The sequence below is a fragment of the Tupaia chinensis genome, unplaced genomic scaffold (assembly GCF_000334495.1).
Source record: "Tupaia chinensis unplaced genomic scaffold, TupChi_1.0 Scaffold000354_1, whole genome shotgun sequence".
NCBI classification, from domain to species: domain Eukaryota; kingdom Metazoa; phylum Chordata; class Mammalia; order Scandentia; family Tupaiidae; genus Tupaia; species Tupaia belangeri.
In genome coordinates this window covers 4,033,910-4,055,509 of record NW_006159849.1, presented here as the reverse complement: position 1 = coordinate 4,055,509, position 21,600 = coordinate 4,033,910, and the positions used below count along the sequence as shown (strand labels likewise).

The window sequence follows — 21,600 nt, the reverse complement described above, 5'->3', positions numbered from 1 at the left end:
TGGGCACCTGCCTTGAGATCTGGACTTCACTACCTTTTTTGTTTTTGTTTTTGTTTGTTTTTTTGAAAGGTTTTTGCTATAGGGCACATGCGCTCGCCAGAAAGAGACAGACAGAGAGATAGAAAGCAAGAAATCACCCCCCGGGGGGATGGCCACACCACAATTCCTTCTCCTCCATTCTCCTCTCGGGATCTTGGGCACACAAGCACACGCACCCGGCGTGAGTTTAGGCCACCGGGTCTGGGACTCGAACCGTGGTCGACGTCGACTACATGGGAGTTCAGCGACATAGGCATTACGCTAACTGCAGGTCCCTCGGTTTTCACTACCTTTTAAGTGACCTGGGCACATGAAGTCATCTCACCTCAAGGTCTCCACCTGCATAAAATGGGAGAATGATAATAATGCCCATGATGCTTAGTTTTTTTGAGGATTATAAATCGTGTATTTTAACTGCATGGTGTGTGGTAAGTGAGAAGTAAACCATACTTACTGCAGCTATTTTAGGCTCTCATTTTGTTTTTTGAATGAGATAAAATAACGCATGCGCGCTAACGTGTGCACGCGTCTCTGTCTCAGGACAGCCAAGCAGGACGTGGATGACGAGTACAGCATGCAGTACAGCGCCAGAGGCTCCCAGTCCTACTACACCGTGGCTCATGCCATCTCGGAGAGGGTGGAGAAGCAGTCTGCCCTCCTCATTAATGGGACCCTGAAACACTACCAGGTAATGGCATGGTTGGTGCAAGTCACCGTCTTTGACCGCATTTCACCCGGAGCGTGTTACACACGTGTTGACTGCTGGCGGTTTTGAGGATGGTGACACGTCATCGAAATGTTGAGATTGTGCCCACTGTGCTTATCAGCCCTTTAGAGTATGCCAATCTTCACCAGGGGCGTAGCCTACCACTTGTCTCTTTGCCGATTTCTAGATGAACTTGGTTTTAAGACGTAGCTGCGTAACATTTTGAACACTTTCATTGTGGATCCCTTCAGAATGGAAAACCAGCCACATTCTGCTCTTGGAGGGAACATCTTGTCTCCTCTCAAAGTAAATGAAGTATTTCTGTAAAATTTTAGTCGTGACTGTATTTTTCACACTGAATTCAGCCACCTAGAAGTAGCTGTCTACCACATTTCTGCCTACCCCAGTTGTGCCTTTTCTTTTTTTAAGATTTTTATCTTAGGGTGTATGCATTTGCTGGAGAGAGACAGAGAAAGGGAAAATGAGAAATCAAGCCCCAGGGGGAATGGCCACGCTATACCTTTCTCTGTTCTCATCTCAGGATTTTGGGCACACAGACCTGGCATGATTTTCAAACTGCTGGGTCCAAAACTTGAACCTCAGTGGGCCATGCGGGAATCTAGCACCTTATCTACCATCCACTTGTGGGCCTTCTGTCATGGTTTCAAACGGCCGAGTCTGAGACTTGAACCACAGTCGCCTATGTGAGAATCCAGCACCTGAACCACCATGCTGCCTGCTAGGCCCCTGCCTTTTTAACTTTTTTAAGGGCACAATAAAGTTGTGAGCATCTGTGCTTTGATTAAAAACTAGGCTGTACACGTAACAGATGTTCCATTTGGCCCGTCCGGATTGAGGTCATCTCTTGTTTTCTACTTCCTACCACTTCATAGTGTTTCCCAAACTATGTGCCTTGGATTATTTGTTCCATGAGGTTTTTCTAAGAAATTAAAAAAAAAAAATTAAAGGTCAAATATATTTAAGAAGCACTGTCAGCTTTATCTAGGATTCCCGTATCATTTGCTATTTCAAACTTGGTGTTCATGAGAGTGAATAGGTGGTATTATTATTGTTTTTTCCCTTTTTTTTGGAGAGGTTTTTTTCGCTATAGGGTGCATGCGTTCGCCAGACAGACAGAGAGAGACATAGAGACAGAAAGCTAAAATCATACCCCAGGGGGGATGGTCACGCCTCAATCACTTCTCCTCCATTCTCCTCTCGGGATCTTGGGCATGCATGCACACGCGCCTGGCGTGAGTTTTAAGTCACCGGGTCCGGGACACGGTCGACTACGTGGGAGTCCAGCGACATAGCCATTACGCTAACTGCTGGTTCCCAATAGGTGGTATTATTGATAATAGTCATAACCCTGGACTGTTTGAAGCCGAACAGACGTACAGTCGCTTTGGCAATACCTACTCCTGGTAATCCATGACACATACCAGCACTCTGATGACTATAAAAATAAATGTGGGGGCAGATGGTGGCACAGCAGTAAAATGCAGCACTCTGCAAGGCAGCCCCACACAGGAAGGCTCCCCATTCACGTCTGGAGACCTCCCTGAGTATGCCTGGCATGCACTTGCCCGTGATCAGGGGCCTGCTGAAGGCTGAGGATGGATCATGGTATCCAGATCCTGCGGGGGCATGCACACTCCCTCTCTCATGGAAGAAATAGCAAAACCTAAGTAAATACATATGTAACCCGTAATGCACAGTGTCCTGTAGTAAAGTAGATTGTTTAACATTGTATTTCCCAAACTTCTTTAACTACCACCTTTAACATCCTGTAAAACTAGAGTGTTCCAGAAAACACTTTGTAGAGTACATACTTTAGGCTGCGAGTTCTCAAACTTGTTGGTGTCAGGTTCCTTCCACTTTTAAAACCTGGCACTGTTTACTGTCATTGCATGGGAGTGGAGAGTACAGTGACTGCCAGGACAGCCCTGCCTTGATTTGTGCTAGGGGACAGTAGTGTTTATCCAGCATAGCTTTTGCATTGTCGGTGCAGATGTCAACCTAATAAAAATGACAAATAATGTCTGAGTGTTGCGAAAGTCATTTTGACCTTGTAGATTGTCTAAAAAGGACTTGGAGACCCATAGGGGTCCCTGGAGCATACTCTGGGAACCACTGCTCTGGTCCTAGTAAAGTTATTTTTTTTTTTTTTTTTTTTTTTTTTTTTTTTTTTTTTTTTTGAGAGGTTTTTGCTATAGGGCACATGCACTTGCCAGAAAGACAGAGACAGAGAGACAGAAAGTGAGAAATCACCCCCACCCGCTCCGGGGGATAGCCACGCCGCAATCCCTTCTCTTCCATTTTCCTCCTGGGATCTTGGGCACGCACGCACACATGCCCGGTGTGAGTTTAAGCCACCCGGCCTGGGTCTTGAACCATGGTTGACTTCATGGGAGTCCAGCGACATAGCCATTGCACCAACTGCTGGTCACCATGTTTTCTCCAGAGACAGTATCACTTGAATGAGGTCAACTGTGGTTTTCAATTATTTAGCCTGCTTGACATAGGTATTCTCTCATGGGATATTCTCATAAGCTTTTGTCTATCTGTATATGGAAGAACCACTTTTTGGATCATTCTTAAATAACTTTGTGTTTATTTATTTATTTTTAAATATTGGGGATGTGCACTTATCAGAGAGAGAGAGAGATGGAAAGTAAATTATCCCCTAGGGCTATGACCATGCTGCAATCCCTTCTCTTCTACTCTCCTCAGGATTTTGGGCATGTGTGCACCCATGCCTGGTGGGACTTTTTAGACTGATGGGTCTGAGACTTCCCTGGTTGACCATGTAAGAGTCTTGCCTCTTAACCACCACACCACCTTCTGGCCCCCATGAATAACTATTAATGTCATGCTTACTTTCTTCTGCCATCCAATACATTTGTAAACATCCTCCATCACTCTCTTTTCCAACCCAACTCCTCCTATTCCCGTATGTGAATTTTAGGCCTCTCTCCTTCGAGGTGCTGCTGTAGATTCCTGGAATGAGAATTCTCTTTTGCACTGTCTCCCTCTGAGTTTCTGCCTTACGAAGATCCCTCTTGCTGGAATCTGACCTCCCAGATCTGACTGATGAGATCTTTCCTCTCTCTCACAAACAAGTTCTAATTTGACTCTAAGCCTCTCTGCTCATTTTCCCCAGGAGTCAGCTTTCTGTCTTCCTGCTTTTTGACAGGCTCTTGTGTGGTTAATATGTATTTATCCTTGACAGAGCTGAGTCTTCCAACTGCTTCCTAGAGAGCCACACGTAGCTTGGTTCAGTATCAGAGTCCTCCAACTCCACGGCCTAGTAAAGTCCAAGTTGTTTCCTGTAAAGTTTGTAGGTTTCTAGTCTCCTCTGCTGCTGATTTCTGTTTCTGTTTTTCTATAACACTGACACAGATGGCAGAATTCAACTCCTTTACCAGTTTTCATTAGGGGAAATGAAAAGATTCACTCCCACTGGTATCCAAATGTTTCTGGCATTTAGTTGACTTTGCTGAAGGTCTAGTGTTTTCAGGGACATGTTGCAGGCCAACAGTGCTGTCCCCCACCTCGTGATTTCCAAGTTCTTTCCCTCTTCCTGCCTGTTCCCTTGGAGGGTCTTCCAGTGTCTCTCCTTATCTCTTGGTATTGCTGTAGTTCTGCAAGAACCTTTAAGATGTCTTGGAGTCTTGCATGGTACAAGGAATCCAAAGGGATTTATAAAAATGTTTCTTCAAACCATTGCAATGTCTCCCTATGAGAAAGACTGGTTAATACAATTCTGTATATGCACAGTGGTCCTGGCAACCACTCCTTGGTACGTGGATATAAGAGCCTCACTTGTTCTTTCCTCTTTGACGACAAGCTTTGGAAGGTAGGCATGCATCTGATACACCTTGGTGTCCATCTGCTACAGCTCCTTGCATGATCCTTTGCATATAATAATATTTAACAGATATCTTAAATAGATGAATTATTTGCCTTGTTTTTACATGAAACATTAATATTAACATTACCTTAAACATAACTTCATTAGCAAGCTAACCTGACTTCAGCAAATATATCTGTAATTGAGCCTAGCATTTAAACCGGCATTTATGGTGTGGCAGTGGAAAGAAGTTGGTGACTTGCAGAGGGATTTAAAATTTTTTTTTTTCCTTTTTTAATTTATATTTCCACCCAACCATTTTTCTGTATTATTTTAAAAATAATTATTTTTAGTTAACTTTATTTTATTTTAATTTGATCAGAAAGGGACAGAATAAGAGAGAATGAGAGAGGGAGAGAGAGATGGGGGAAGTGAGAAAGCAAGCCACCAGGTCTAGGACTTAAACCATGGTCAGCCATGTGAGAGTCCAGTGCCCTTAACCACCACGCCACCTGCTGGCCCCAACTTTTTTTCAGTATTTAACTTGTGAAATACAAAGCTGAATTTCTGGCATGGCACTTTTTCACTTTATAAACATGTTAGACCTGGTTCTGGGTGATCCATTTCTAGTGTGTTGACTTTGGGGAGTACCTGTATTGCAAAGTTTCCATGTGCAGTGGGAACTTGCTGTTTGCTAGGAAGAGAAATATCCCCTGTGGGCCCAGCAGAGTGGTCCTGGCTTCCTGGCTACCTGGCTTCCTCACCAAGAGGTGTCCCTACCTGGAGGCAGTCTATTCATTACTGAATAGTGCTTTGGGATCTGTGGGCCAAACCTGCTTCCTGGTTTGTTCGTCTCTAATCCTCACATTGGCCTTTTGTTCTTTCTGTTTTTTTTTGTTTTCTTTTTTTTCTTTTGGAGAGATTTTTTCGCTATAGGGCGCGTGCGCCCACCAGACAGACAGAGAGAGACATAGAGACAGAAAGCGAGAAATTACCCCCCCCCGGGGGGGATGGCCACACTGCAATCCCTTCTTCATTCTCCTCTCGGGATCTTGGGCACGCACGCACACGCGCCCGGCATGAGTTTTAAGCCACCAGGTCCGGGACGCGAACCGTGGTTGACCACGTGGGAGTCCAGTGACAGAGCCATTACGCTAACTGCTAGTTTCCTGGCCTTTTGTTCTTGGAATAGTAGTAGTTGGAATAGACTTTGGTTCGGGTATTCTTCATTTATAATGATTGTAGAATGTCATATACTATGAAATGCTAAGCAGGGATGAGCAGCAAAGCTGCTTAAAATCCCACCAGTGTGCTACAGCCCATCATTTCTAAATCTGATTAACACTCAGCACCTGCCAAGCAGCAGGCATGATTGCAGGCTCATACTTGAAATTCTTCTTGCATTGGTGCTTCCCTCACTTCCCTACTGCGGGAAACCCACCGTATAGCACCGAGGAGTTAAGAAGTCACAGCCTCACTTGAGTTGTATTAGTATTAATTACCTGCGCAGATCTTGGGTAATTGAAGCAATTACTCTTCATTTCAGCTCCAGGGCCTGGAATGGATGGTTTCCCTGTATAATAACAATCTGAACGGAATCTTAGCTGATGAAATGGGGCTAGGAAAGACCATACAGACCATTGCACTCATCACTTACCTGATGGAGCACAAAAGACTCAACGGCCCCTATCTCATCATCGTTCCCCTTTCGTAAGTACAGTCATTTATTCCGCAGCCATCGTCCTGTATATTCTAGATGGCCCTGTGGGTTGCTTGTTCTTGTTTTTCACTTAAGGCAGAATGGTAGCATGTAGCAAGCTTACCAAGAGCACATAATCTGAATTTAGGTTTCAGCTTCTCACCCTCCCCCACTACGCCCCTCCCTGGCCTCTCGGTTGACTGCTTAAATATGAACCAAGTGATTTTTCTCAGCCATTAGTACTGCGGTCTGTACACCCTGCACTCCACGTAGTGGGTCGCACGCTGCATCACTTGTAGGTATCTTGCCAAGGGGAAAGTTATATGTGTGTTTTTAAGGTTTCTTTGATTTCCCTTCATTCTATTTCTAAATATGTATGTGTGTGACTGTGTGTTCAAAAGATGATGATGGACTTCAAAATGTTTGTGGAAAATGGGATTAAAAAACGAGTTTATTGTGGTACCAAAAAAATTCTGAAATCCATGCATAATGCTTTCATAATCTACATTTTCCGTGAGCTTTTTGAAAATCCTGCCTATACGTTCTTAAATCTTTCCTTATTATAGCTTTTAGAGCAGAACCTATGAATTTTGCAGTCACCCAACTTTAGTATATATACTTTATATGGCAAATCGCACGAGTATACCACCAGACTTTGCTGTTTCATAAGAACGAGTTTTGCTGTTGCGTTCCCAGTGCTTTGCCCACATGGTGGTTCTTGGTAGGTGTTTAGCAGACTCTCCTGGGTGAGGGAACAGCTGTGTACAACGACACTCCCTGGGAGTTCAGAGTTCTGTGTGAGGTTGCAGTATTAGTCACTGAGATCTTGTTACAGATTTTCTGCTGATAGAAACTTGCGTAAGAATAGAGATTTTTATTTTCAGATTTTGCATACATGAGAACTATTTGCAGACTTTCTTTGCTTTTCTTTTTTTTTTTAGATTTTTTTTTTTTATTTAACCTTAGGGCAAGTGTGCTTGCCAGAGACAGAGAGAGGGAAAGTGAGAAATCACCTCTCTGGGGGCACGACCATGCTAAAATTCCTTCTCCTCTACTCTCCTCTCTTGGGATTTTTGGCGCACACATATGCCCAGCATGATTTATTTTTCAAGCTACCAGGTCCAGGACTTGAACCACAGTCAGCCATGAGGGAGTCCAGCACCTTAATCACTACATCATCTGGCCCTATTGGCAGACCTTTTTATCTTGATTATCTCTATCCATATATTTAGATATCCTTTGGATTTTAACTGTATTTTGCATGTTCTAACTCATATATTATGGTGACATTTTTAGAGTTTTGTCTTTTTTTTAAAGTCATTCAGTTTTTCTTCCCCTACTTCCTCTTGACAGATTTATTTAATATTTTCTTACGGTTTTGTCGTCTTTTTTTTTTCCTGAGTCAACTTTTCTCTGAACTTAATGGCTGTTTCTAAAGATTCCCCAAATAACTGGCAATTGTTGTTTATTCAATACCATATTAAAATTTAGTTTTTTGCTCTCTTTATTTATACATTCCCTGCTTTTTTCCTCATGAGATTTTCTTTATGAGCCACAGACAAACATGTCATGCTTTGTGGTAGCTTATTTTTAACTTATCTCTTATTCCCACACCTTTAAAATAAATATGTGGCTGAGATATGTCGTATTCTCTGACTGCATTCAAGGTGAGATCTGTAAATGAATAAGAACACCATTTTGGCCACTGATTTTGGTACAAATGTCTTTTTATCTGTATATTTTGTTTTATTCTGTAGGACTCTATCTAACTGGACATATGAATTCGACAAATGGGCTCCTTCTGTGGTGAAAATTTCTTACAAGGTTTGGAATGCTATATTTATATATAAATGTAGAAAAGCAAAAAATAGACCCTGTTTTCTTCATTCCATATGCACATCTGTGAACTGTATTTGGTTGTAAAGTTTTGTCATGTACATCATGTACTAAACAGTGAGAGTTAATCATCCCAAGAAGATTACTGTAATAAACCATAATTACTTTCAGATAGTGAAATGCAGAAGAAAATTGTTAATTATCATATTGCGAGGTTTCTGATGAGAGTAATACAAATGACAAATATCGCACATTCCGCGTGCCGCTGACTGGCTCGCCGTGGGCTGCTGCTGCGCGGCCTGTCCCTGCAAAGTCAGGCAATTCCCCGGGCGCCCATAGAAATGGAGCCTTCTAGATGAGTGGCGAGTTCTCTACTGTGGCGTGGCGGCTGTGATTGCGTTTTCTCACTCCCCTCTGTCCATCTTCAGTGGGAATGCCTTTCTGTGCGTGCCTGACGTGTGCGTTTAACCAGAACTTCTTCATGGATAATGGACCAGTGTATGATAACTAGGAGAGGTGCACTCTCCTGTCATATGTCTGTGTTCTGTTAAGGCTGTGACTGGTGAGAAGTAATGCACACATATTCCCATGTTCCAATGTGTATATATATATATATATATATATTTATTATTATTTCTTTTCTTTCCATTCAGGGCACCCCTGCCATGCGTCGCTCCCTTGTCCCACAGCTACGGAGTGGCAAATTCAATGTCCTTCTGACGACTTATGAGTACATTATAAAAGACAAGCACATTCTTGCAAAGGTATGTTTTTTTAATATTCTTTTCTTTCTGATTCTGGATCATCACCCTGGAGTATAAAATAGTCCCCAGATTATACTTAGTGGTATAATTTAATCATTAGATATCTTCTCTGTCTCTCTCTCTCTCTCTTTTTCTTCTTTCTTGTCTTTTTTTTTAAGAGTCTGAAATACTTTGGTCATGGGTTTTAGGCATGCTGTTTTTTTTTTTTTTTTCATGTCTGTGATTTATCCTGGGACTCTTCCCAATCCTCTCATAGTCGATAAAGTAACATCTGAAAAAAAGAATTCACCTGGGTTCCTTCTGCAACTCGTTGTCTCTAAGAGCCGGCAGTGTGCCTGGGAACAGATCAATTGTTTTTGTTGCTCTGGGTTATTGTCAGCGTAACTTCATTCCTTTATGCCCTGTCTCTGCAGAGATGAGGAGGCACCCCTCCTTGAGGTCTGCACAGTGTGGACATTTATCTAAGCTACAGCTTTGGTGGGATCTCTGTTTTAGGTTTTTTCCTGATAAGATAACAGGCTGTCCTTATTCAAATTACTCAAGGCCTTTTCTGTGGCTGTTTATGTGGAGCTGAGAAAGAGACATTTCTGTGACTTATATGTCTTCTAATTTGTATGTCCTAAGTTAGCCTTTGGCCCCAAGATACTCAGTTACTGGGAAAGTCAGGACACATCTTTGCATAGGAAAACATAGGAATATACCCAGGACTTTCCCGACAACCTAAGAGAATTTGTTTCCCAGCTATATCATCCTGTCTCTTAGTAGTTTCCAGCAGAATGATGGAAGTACTGTCTTTCATGAAACAAATCATGAAAACTTCATTTTTTCCTTGGGTAATTTCTTTTACCCCATGGTGTTTTAAAAGCACTATAATCTGAAACCAAGTTCTGGCCAGAATTGAATAGAATCTCTATTTCTGGGGTCTGTTCTCTGTCTGCATTAAACCTTTGCTCTGGGAACTGAGAGTTCCCTTCGTGGCATCACAGGAAATAACATAAAGGAAATGTGCTCCCAGGGGAGGTTTAATAATTGAGATGGGCCTGGCAGCAATGCTGTGATCCTCTTCCTCATACTTACAGATGGCTTTGGCCGTGTCAGAAATGACGTGTTTTCAACATTACTATGGGAACGCGTTTGTATGTTTGAGATCCCCATGAAAGAAATGCATATTCTGTATACGTATTTCAAAAAGCATTGTAGATACCTGGTAAGGAGATGCATTGTTTTATTTGTTTGGAGAAGGGGTAGTAATTTTTTCCAAGGAGAAGACCTAGTGAGACCAGTAGCCAAATCAAAGGCATCCTTATTCCTTCTTATTTCATGAGCTAAATTCGAAAAGTAGATTTAGAATATTTATATAAGTACATTTTTTTCCTCCTGACCTCTTTTCATGTGGTTGGTGAGTTTGGGGCAACAATTGTAATTTTTCATAAGCACTTTTCTTAGAGGTGTTGGAAGAAGGAAAAGTATGCAGCATTCTGGTAGTGTGTGTGTGTGTGTGTGTGTGTGTGTGTGTGTGTAGTTTTTTAAACAGGTAACCCTAACCTGACTGATGATTGTATTTTCTCTTACCATTATGAGTGCTTCTAATGAGGAAGGCCAGGCCAGCCCACGGTCCTTGGCTGTCTCCTTCCTCTCCCTAGGTGGTGGGCAGCAGGATCCAGGGACATCTGACCCCAGATGCTTTTCTTGGCCAGTGCCCTTGCTTTGTAGGGAATGGATAGGCTTGGTGGAGCTTTCCTCATTGTCTTACTTGAAGAAACTGAACTGTGACCTTGATGAGAGCGGAAGGATAGGATGTGAGAGAGGTAACGGGACTGCGTAGCCTTAGGGAGGAGGATCGTGCTATGTAAGCTCTGTCTACCTTTTAAATGAGAGTCACGTTGCAGGACTGTGTTGTGTTCGGGTCTGCAGTTTGTGCATTCATGGAGGAATGGTATTTTTGCATTGCCCTCTCTGCCAGTGTTTTAGGTAAAATGGGGCCCTGCATCTTGCAGGTAAATAATGTACATGAACTGAGAAAGCCTGGTTGCTAGATCTAAGTTTTTAAAAGAAACTGGATATTCGGATTTTCATAAGTATTTCAACTGGTAAATGTTAGCAGGTAGCTTAAATAAAATAAGGCATAATAAAGAAAAAAACACTGAGCCAAGTTCTAAAGGTGGAGCCTGCCAGCATAATACAAAAGGCATGAGGCCAAGAGTATCTCAACTATGGATACCTGCTAGTGCCCTTAACGTCTGCATCTAGCACATATCTATATTCTGTAGTCACCATGAGCAGAGGAAGCCTGACCAAGAGACCTGGGAAAGCTGTCCCAGTGCAGTATCCGTAGGAGGAGTACTCCATGGGGAAAGGCAGTGTCAACCATTTCATCCTGTGCCCAAGTATCTGTCTGGGTCATGGCCCATAAGAACATTGTTGCTTTAACATTGTTGCTTTAACATCCTGTGCCCAGGTATCTGTCTGGGTGATGGCCCATAAGAACATTGTTGCTATTACATGAAGTTTTACACACTCTATGGGGGGTGAGAAATAGCCTGTTGAGATTCTTTCATCTTAAAGAGTATTTTTTTTAATTTAAAAAATTTTATCTTTATTTATTTACATTTTTTTTATACATTCAGTTGCATTATTTAGCTTACAAAGTGAACATTTCAATATGTGAACATTTCTCCCCGGTCCAGTTGATCAAAATATAACAACACTACCTCTCTGTCCCGACAGTGCTCTGTCTTCGTATCCCTCCCTATCATGCACCAAGTATGGGCTGTTTGGTTTTCCACAGGACCCATTGCCTGTTGGAAATCACTGTATTTTCCCTTGCTCAAACACACATTGATCCTCCTTTTGTGTTACAGATTCGGTGGAAATATATGATAGTGGACGAAGGCCACCGAATGAAGAACCACCACTGCAAGCTGACTCAGGTCCTGAACACGCACTACGTGGCCCCCAGAAGGATCCTCTTGACTGGAACCCCGCTGCAGAATAAGCTCCCTGAGCTCTGGGCCCTCCTCAACTTCCTCCTCCCCACAATTTTTAAGAGCTGCAGCACATTCGAACAGTGGTTTAATGCTCCATTCGCCATGACAGGAGAAAGGGTACTGGTCTGACTTTTATTTTTACCACTACATGACAGTGAGATGTAATTAAAAGGCCTAAAGCTGAGACTGTTAGAGCCACAGAAAATCCGCAGTGCAATTTACAATGTTGCTTACTTTCTGAAGCCATTTGGTGGTGGACATGGTTTCATTCATAGCCATGGGTATGAATGAAACCGTTTTTTAAGAACACGAATCTAGGGTAAGTGGAGTATCTTATTCCTTTGTGCTTTGTGTTATATTTTGCCAACATGTTTACCAGCCCACTAGAGGACATTCCTGACCATTGGAATTTTTTTTAAGAAAGTTTTTTTTTTGCTTTAGGGCACATGCACTCATTGGAGAGACAGAGAGAAAGACAGAGAGAAAGACAGAGAAACAGAAAATGAGAAGTCACCCCCACCCCCCAAGTGGGATGGCCACACTGCAATCCTGTCTCTTTCAATCACCTCTCAGGATTTTGGGCACATGCACCTGTATGAGATTTTTTTTTAAAAGAATTAATTTATTTTAAAGATTTATTTAATTTTATTTATTATTATTATTATTTATTTATTTTTAATTTGACCAGAGAAAGAGAGAGAGGGAAAGTGAGAAAGCAAGCCACCATGTCCAGGACTCGAACCATGGTTAGCCAAGTGGGAATCTAGTGCCTTTACCACACCACCTGCTGTCCCCCCTGCGGCATGAGTTTTAAGCCACCAGGTCCAAGACTCAAACTGTAGTCAACTACGTAGGAGTCCAACAACATAGCCACTACACAATTTGCTGGCCCTAACTAGGAATTTTTAACTGCTGTGGATCACAGGGAGGACGAACTTGGAGATATTTGTTGGGTTAATTTAACCAGACCAACTTAACCAACTGAACATAACCTTTAAGACAAATCTTTCCATGTCATAAACTTGGACTCCTCTTTAACATGTTCTCACACAGGCGTTTTTGTGTAAGCCTGAACTAGTTTCCATTCATTTTCTTATGCATTTTATTCAAGGTGTAGCATGAGCCTCAGTTTCATGTGTACAATAATACTCCTCAAATCCTAGAATAGCCATTTTCAGATTCCTTATTCCATCAGCAATCTTCTCATAGAGCTCAGTTATGAAAGGAGGACATGGACCATTGCAAGAAAGGAAAAGGGTACATGCCATTTTGATTAGTGGTTTCTTAACTATGGGAATGAAAAGCCGCAAAGAATGTTTTGGGAAAATTTATGTTTGGGCTCGTTGGCCCTTTAACTTTGTACCTTGTAGGCACATTAACCTTTGTCAGTGGTTCATTGGCTTGTCCGTTTGTAGCAAATACTGCCAATCAGCGGCACCTCCTGGAGGTTAATAGAAGAAAGTGTAAGAAGTGGGGATTTTATAAGTAGTACTAAAGTGAATAAGAGCAGGGGAGAAAAAAGGGAAGGAGTTAAGGCAGAGGGATTTAGAGACCCAGCAGCACAAAGTCCATCTGCTCTTGTGTTTTCTCTTTTCGTATTCAAGCTCCCTGTTCCCTTGCTGTGTTTTGGTATCTGAGACAACAAAAGTGAAGTCCTAACTTAAGTCTTCAACTTTAAGTAGGAACTCATTAACCAGTGCCCCTTTTCTCCAGGTTTATCTTATTCTTCAATAAGAATTGATTGCCAGTCATAGCCTATAAAATTTGGGGCTGTTAACACTACTGATGAAAAATTGGTGGCTTCTGGACCCTTTTACATGGAACTCAGCATTAAGACAAGGGTACCCATTTAGAAGCTATTTTATTACCGATTGGTAAGTAGGTAGGAAGAGAATTGAGAGGTGTACCTGACAGTCATTAGCCTGGCTTTAATGCACTCACAATTTCAATCAAGTATTGAAACAGCTTTACTATGTAAAACATACTATTCATCTACGATTCTCTCGCAGGTGGACTTAAATGAAGAAGAAACTATATTGATCATCAGGCGTCTACATAAGGTGTTAAGACCATTTTTACTGAGGAGACTAAAGAAAGAAGTTGAGTCCCAGCTTCCAGAAAAAGTATGTTGCAAATTTAAAAGTTTTGTTTGTTTTTTTCTTTTTTCCCCTTCTGAAAATGTATTTTGAAGTACCTGCCCTTGAATTGGTGTTTCTAAAACAGTATTTTTATTTACAAGTTTCTTGGAAAGACCTTAAAGTGCTTTTTCATTTGACAGTGTTAGAGAAGGGAAATTATAGCATTTCAGCCTGGTTTCAAAAAGCTTTGGGGCATATTTTATAAAAGTATCAAAATCATTGAGACTCACTATCATTGCACTTTAACTTTACTTTTTTCCTTTTTATGGGGAGGGGTGGAGGGAGAGACAAAGAGAGGTATATTTGGTAGGATCTTGGCATGTCACAGTCTTCTCACCCAGGCCTCTCAATTATTTACTACGATTACAGGCACACCCTCCCATGCTTTGCGTGTGAAGGTTGGCCCAGGAACTGAACCTGAGACTCCTGTGGCTCTCAGCATCTCAAGCAGTGGTGCTACCTGTATGCCGCCACGGCAGGGCTGAGGTTTTGTTAAGTTACTGACCTTGTTGAGTTCACCATTGCAGACACTATAGAGTTACTCTGCTTGTAAACCAAATAAAGATTTGAGTGTGAGATTTGAATCATTATCGAAAGGCATAGTTAAATATTTGCCAGGTTTCTCAGAAATTTAATGTTTGATGTTTGTGACGTCCCCATTCTGATAGTAAGTGAAAAGCAGAGTTCCTGCAAGTTACAGACACATCAGCTCATGCTTGTGAGTCCTGGTTTTTGACCTGCACCATGAACATTGAGTTGTTATAAAAACATTTTAAATGAGTATTTTTCAGATTGCTTTATGGAAACTGCGTTTTCAGTGCTTTAGAATGTCTTTTGAACCCTTCACTCTGTGAATTTTGGATTGGATTTGGATATTAGTTTGATATGTTTTTGATCATATTTTGGAACATTTAAGTTCTAAGTTTAGTTCTTAAGGATTATTTAAAGGCCAGCACATGACACAATGGGTCCCACATGGCTGACTCCATGGTTCAAGTCTCCAGTCCAGTAGCTTGAACAATGTGATGGGTGTGTGTGTATGCCTGCCCAAAATCCTGAGAGGAGAATGGAAGAGATGGGACTGCGGAGTGGCCGGCCATCCACACTGTGTGTGGTGTGGGGGGTGATATCTCACTCTCCCTTTCTCTGTTTCTCTCCAGTGAGCACACACATCTTATGTGCCCCCACGCCCACAACTGGGAAAAAGAAGGAAAAAAAAAAAAAGATGGATTGTTTAGCATTGTATACTATTAGGTTATTAGAAAAGTCATGATGTGTTTTTCTATGCAAAAATGTGTCAGGACTTTTCCAACAACCCAATATTTGCTATAAAAGATACTTTGAGTCAAGTTTTTTCTTTAGGTGAGCCAATTCTGAAAGGTCTTATTTTTGAATGATGGTGGTTTTTCTAGGTAACAATTCTATTTTTGGATGGGTTGGTTCATACCATTACGTTTTAAGTAGGAGCTGGCAAGATAGTATACAAAGTTTACCACTGTGCTAAAAATTAAAACCAGTTTTTATACCATGCATGTCCCAGTGAAAGTCTAAATAGTTTAAGTATTTTATTTTGATGTCAAATGCACCTTAGGAGTTGAATGTGGTTGGTACTCCCTTTGACTTCCTGTGGCCTTCACCTCTTTGGATAGCACCTTTTCTTTTCAAGATAGAGTGGAATGATTGAATAGATAATCTGCTGAATGGGGGCAGTGGTCACACAGCTGCCTTGAACTACTTCCTGGTGTACCGTTAGCTATGTTCTTGTAAAGTGTAGAGATAGAACGGTTAGATTTTAATTTGTCTCATACTTCCTGATTTATTTCAGAAGACGTATACAATGCAGTTAACTGAAGCTTTTCATTTATGCATTCCATAAAACTTTTTGTTCTCGTTTATTTATTTCCAGGACTGGCTAATGTAGATTTTTTTTTTAAACACATAACTACAGATTGGCCCAGCCCGTAGCCTGGTGGTTAAGGCGACTGGATCCCATCCAGCAGAATGTTTGCTTTTAGTTGCAGACTGATGGCTTGAAAAATTTGCCTGCCATGTATGCCTGCATGCCCCAAATCTGGAAAAGTAGGGCATGATGGAGGAGAGGGGATTGTAACCTGACCATGCCCGGTGGGAGGTACTTTTTCACTCTCCCCACACTCTGAAGCTCCTTCTGGCAATTCCCTGTGTCCTTTGGCAAACTTACAAAAAAGAAATGCGTGTGCGCATGCACGCACACACACACACTCGCACGCACACACACACTACAAGTTGAAAGTACATCCTGTTTTAAGATAACCCATTGTAGACAAAATCAAACTTGTAGCATAAGGATTATAGGGTGATCGGTTTTATCATGAAAGAATTCTTTGCTTTACAGAATTTTTCTAAATGGTTTTTGCAAGAGGGCTTCTTGAATACAATTCTAGAATGATACACTTTAAAAAAAATGTACCCTCAGATTGTTAAGAGTATGTCCCCTGTACAAAACGCTTGCAGCATTTTTTGTTGTGTGTTTTTTTTGTTGTTGTTGTTCTTACTGCCGTAGGGTGCATGCGCTTGCTGGAGATAAAGAGAGAGAAGGAAAGTGAGAAAGCAGCCATCCCGGGGGGTGGTGGGGGATGGCCACACCTCAATCCTTTCAACATTTCTCTCTCTGGATTTTGGGCACACGTACACACACGCCTAGTGTGTTTCTCAAGCCACTAGGTTGGGTACACAACCGTGCAGCCAGCCATGTGGGACGCAGCCACCTCAACCACCATGCTACTGGTTGGCCTGCTTGCAGTCTTTAATACCCAGAATATTATATGCGAGGTATGTAAAATATAAGGGTACCTCTAAAAGTTTCTATAATAATAGAATGAAAGTTCATCTTCTATTTGGGTGCAAGCAAAATATGGAAATGTATACAGAGGTTTTTCATAATATACATTTTCCAGGATCTTTTTTAAGACCCCCTCATACTCCACGTATGGTGTCATTTACGGATAACTTGGTAGATAGCCGTACTTGTAAAGGTAGCCATGTACCGTTCCTGGAGGCAACTCTGTGGAGTAGCATTTATGAGCTCTGCTCTTCAGAGTGTGTGTGTGTGTCCCCACTGCTGTCTCTGTCTCTCACTAACTGTATGAACCTGGGCCACTCAGTAAACCCAAATGGTTCTCAGGTGTTCACTTCAGTGAACTGGAAAATAAATACCTGCCTTATAGAATTGTTGGGAGGATTAATGGATGTCATTCCCATACTTCTGTGCCAGGGACCTGGTAAGCACTCAGCAGGTAACTGCTGCTGCTACCATATTCCTGTTTCTATTCACGTTGTGGTTTTTCTTACAACAGTAATGGGACTTCAACAGTCCTGTGCACTTAGGGTTCATTCTCACTATTCTTTTGTCGCGGCTGTACTTCGTGTTTCCCTCCCAAATCTCTGTCCCTGTCTAGCTTTCAAAGTGCGTGGAGGCTATTCCCTTTGTGTGTGTATGTGGCTTTTGCTGATAACAGCATGGCTGATGTTCATTCTCTATATTTTCCCTTCTTTTAAAGCTTTTGCCATAGGATATGTCTGCTTGCCAGAGAGAGACAGAGAGAAGAAAAGTGAGATACCCCTCTACCCCAGGGGAGATGGCCATGCTGCAATCCCTTCATTCTCTCACGGTTTTTGGACATGGACATACACAAAAACACCCGGTGTGTTCTAAGCTGCTTGGTGTGGGACTCAAACTGTGCTTGACCATGTTGCAGTCCAGTGCCTTAACTACCAGACCGCTTGCTGATCCTATTCTCTACCATTTTTGCCTTGTTAGGATTACTTTCACCCAGGAGAAGATGGAAATGTTAATTCTTATCTTTGGAGGTGGAGAGTTTCTTTCTGCCCTCATCTGCTAGTAGCCAGACAGTGTGTTTGTCCTTAGTCACCTGTATGATGTGAGCAAGTCTTCCAAAAGTTCAAGGAAAAGGCATGCTATGAAAGAAAATTGGATTTCAAAATGTTTTTGCACCAAAATAAACTCCTAACTTAAAAAAAGAATTGCTACAGGGCATATGGACTCATTAGATAGAAAGAAAGAGAGAGTAAAAGTGGGAAAGCACTCCCCCCAGGGGAGATGACCACACCACAATCTTGTCTCCTTCATTTCTTCTCTCAGGGTTTTGGACATGCACTCATACATGCTTGGTGTTTTCCAAGCTGCCAGGTTAGGATTCAGACTGCTCGATTAGCCAAGTGTGATCCAGCTGCCTTAATGCCCAAACTCAATTCTTTAATTCCATTATCCATGAACTTTTTGAAGTCTCCTTGCATAAAAGCTCTAGGAAGGAATTATGGCTGATGGCAGGAAAGGGTAAATATTTCCATTGCAGTAATTCTCAAATGTGTTTATGGAAAAAAAATACCAAGAAGTGTTATTTAATTTTATTTTTTAATCTACATACAGCTTCACTCTTTTTGGTTAGTGGCTCTATGAGTTGTGACAGATGGTTCTGTGAGTTCTATTAACACACTCACAAACACAGTGCAGAACAATTCCATCCCCCACCCCCACAAAGAACAGTTCCCTGGCACTACACCTTTTTGGTCAAACCTTCCCTCTACTCCTAGCTTCCTTTGACAGATAAGAGCCTCTTATCTATTCTCTAGCCTGTAGTTTTGCCTTTTCCAGAATATGGTGAATAAATTCAGACAATAGGTAACCTTTCATATTTGGTTTCTTTTACTCAGCATAATGCCTCAGATTCATCCAAGTTGTTATATGTTATCAATAGTTGGTTCAATTTTTTTAAAGAATTATTTTATTTAACTTCATTCATTCATTTACTTATTTTTAAATTTGTCCTGACAGAGAGAGAGAGAGAGAGAGAGAGAGAGAGAGAAAGTGAGAAAGCAAGCCTCCAGGTCCTGGACTTGAACAGCAGTCAGCCATGTGAGAGTCCAGCACCCTTATCCACCATGACATCTGCCAGCCCCATTTTTATTGTTGAATACTATCTTATCATATGGAAGCACCACAGTTTGTCCATTAAGTTGAGGGCCATTGGGTCATTTTCAGTTTCTGATGATTATGGATAGAGCTGCTGTAAATATTTCCTGTATTTTTGTGTGTAGTTATGTTTTCATTTCACTTGAGTGAACACCTGGGAGTATGATTGCATGGTTGTATGGTGAGTGTATACATAACTTTGTAACAATGTTCACCATTGTTTTTCAAATGGTCTCAACCATTTCGTGGTCCCACCTGCAATATATGGGTATTCCAGTTCCTCCACATTTTCATTAGAACTGGGTATTGTCAGTTTATTTATACATGTAACATAACTTTAATTTGCATTTCTCAAATATCTACTGATATTTAGCATCTTTTCATGTACTTTCTAAAGTAAAACTAGATATGTAAAGCCACACTTTGATAAATGCAGCTCTACTGCACAGCAAAATTAGTTTTAATATTAGTCTAATGAAATACCTAATGGGCAAGACAATGTACAATCCTCACCCTCTCCATCCCCCTCCACCAGACTGCTGGTGTAAAATCCCTTCCTTATACTCAGGGAAGAATACTAATTCATAGAAAAGGGATTACATAAAAACAACTTAAAATTAAATTAAAATTGGTTTTCTGATTGAGCTCCTCTTTGAAGTTGTCTGTGCTGTCTCTCTTTGTTAATTTATATCATCAAGAACCAACCATTACTGGCAATGCCTCTCTGTCTCCATCCTGTGTGCCTCCTGCTTCTCCAACACTTTCACCTCCAGCCTTTAGTATAGCTGACTACAGGAAGGGGGTTGAGGGTCCAGTCTTTAATTCTGGGTCTGCCCTTCCCTCCTGCACTTACAAACAAGTATTTCTTCCACATTGAGGAAGGCACGCACATGTCAGCAGCAAGACCCAGTTGGAGGGAACAGCAGGCAGAGCTTAAAAGCCTGGAAGTCTCCTTGGTTCTCCTAAGCACGGAGCTAAAGAGTGGGCTCTACTGCAAATCCTGTCCATCACTATCTCGTTTTGGACAGTAGGTGAACCTCTCTGATGCTTGAATTCCTTATCTGTGAAATGAGAGGACTAAATTTGACTACCTTACAGAGCTCTAATGTGAGTTAAATGAGGGAAGACACTTAAAATGCTCTGCAAAGGGCCTGGTCTATAGAAAGAGCTCAGAAATATCAGCCCTGAGTGTCATTTTTATCATCATACTCGTCTGAAGTTGGTTGACATTTTTCTTCACCATGATCAAATTTGATTCTGAGTTAACAGCTCTTGAAAAATAGAAGAAGGGAGCCGACAGATGGTGTATTAAGATACTGGACTCCCTCATGGCCAACTGCGGATCAAGTCCCAGACCTGGTGGCTTGCTTTCTCACTCCCCCACCAATCAAAATAAAAAATAACAGTAACAATAATAATAAAGCTAAATAAATAATTCTTTTAAAAAAGAAATTAAGGGAACCAGCAGTTAGCGTAATGGCTATGTCGCTGGACTCCCACGTCGTCGACCACAGTTCGCGTCCCGGACCCGGTGGCTTAAAATTCACGCCGGGCGCGTGTGCGTGCGTGCCCACGATCCCGAGAGGAGAATGGAGGAGAAGGGATTGCGATGTGACCATCCCATCTGGGGGGTGATTTCTCGCTTTCTGTCTCTATGTCTCTGTCTGTCTGGTGAGTGCACGCGCCCTATAGTGAAAACCTCTCCAAAAAAAAAAAAAAGAAATTAAAAGGATAATCATTTCACAGTGTTTGTGTATATTAAGACATCACATTATATACTATTACTATATACAATTTTTATTTGTCAATTATACCTCAGTGATGCTGAAAAAATAATTTAAAAAAAAAATAAAGAGAAGGACCAGCAGATGGCATGGTGGTTAAAGCACTGGAGTCCCACATGGTCGACTATAGTTCATGTCCCAGACCTGGCAGCTTGCTTTTTCACTCTCTTCCTGCACCCTGTCTTTTTCTTGTGAGTACATGTGCCCTATAGAAAATTTTTTAAAAATAATAATAAATAAATTAAATTTATAAAAAGAAAAAAGAAGTGCTTTAAACAGGTAACAAGATCAGGTCTTTAAAACACAAATCCAGTATTAAGTATACTGCATTAGTAAACTTGTAGATTTATTTTTCCTTCCTGGTCAAGAAGGTCATTAAAAACTAAAGCAAGCTTTTGGTGGCTTACTTGTTCTTAACTTTTCTGCAAAAGAGTAAGGCATTCTTCTACCCTGATTTGCTACATGAAACAAATGACAAAAGATAGTTAATTGTGGTTCTATCAGGTCTGACAAGTTCCTTCTAAAGCAGCAATTGAATATTCAACTTCTCTTCAGTTGTGACCTCTCCCCTCTTTGGCCTTGAGAACTGAAAAGAACTCAATCATTTTTAATCAGTATTAGCTTGCTGATCTACTTTTAATCACTTTCTGCCCAATTCTTGACTTTAATTTGACACTATGAAGACTGTACATTTATATTCTTGGTGTTTATTTAATAATCAGGCAGATTTTATATATTAAGAATACAACAAAATAGTGCAGGTATGTGATAAACCATGAGCATGTGAATTTCCTTTATCTGTTTGAAATAGGATGTTTGGGG

General features: G+C 41.3%; 1 protein-coding gene across 1 annotated transcript in view; it reads left to right on the top strand.

Annotated features, from left to right (window-relative positions):
- The window catches only part of SMARCA2 (SWI/SNF related BAF chromatin remodeling complex subunit ATPase 2), a 218,597-nt gene that overhangs the window by 80,887 nt on the left and 116,110 nt on the right, over window positions 1-21,600 (top strand). Inside the window, 6 exon segments of the mRNA XM_006152442.3 lie at window positions 580-727; window positions 6,145-6,308; window positions 8,055-8,121; window positions 8,787-8,897; window positions 11,759-12,001; window positions 13,894-14,007. Of these exon segments, the coding sequence (XP_006152504.1) occupies window positions 580-727; window positions 6,145-6,308; window positions 8,055-8,121; window positions 8,787-8,897; window positions 11,759-12,001; window positions 13,894-14,007 (847 nt within the window).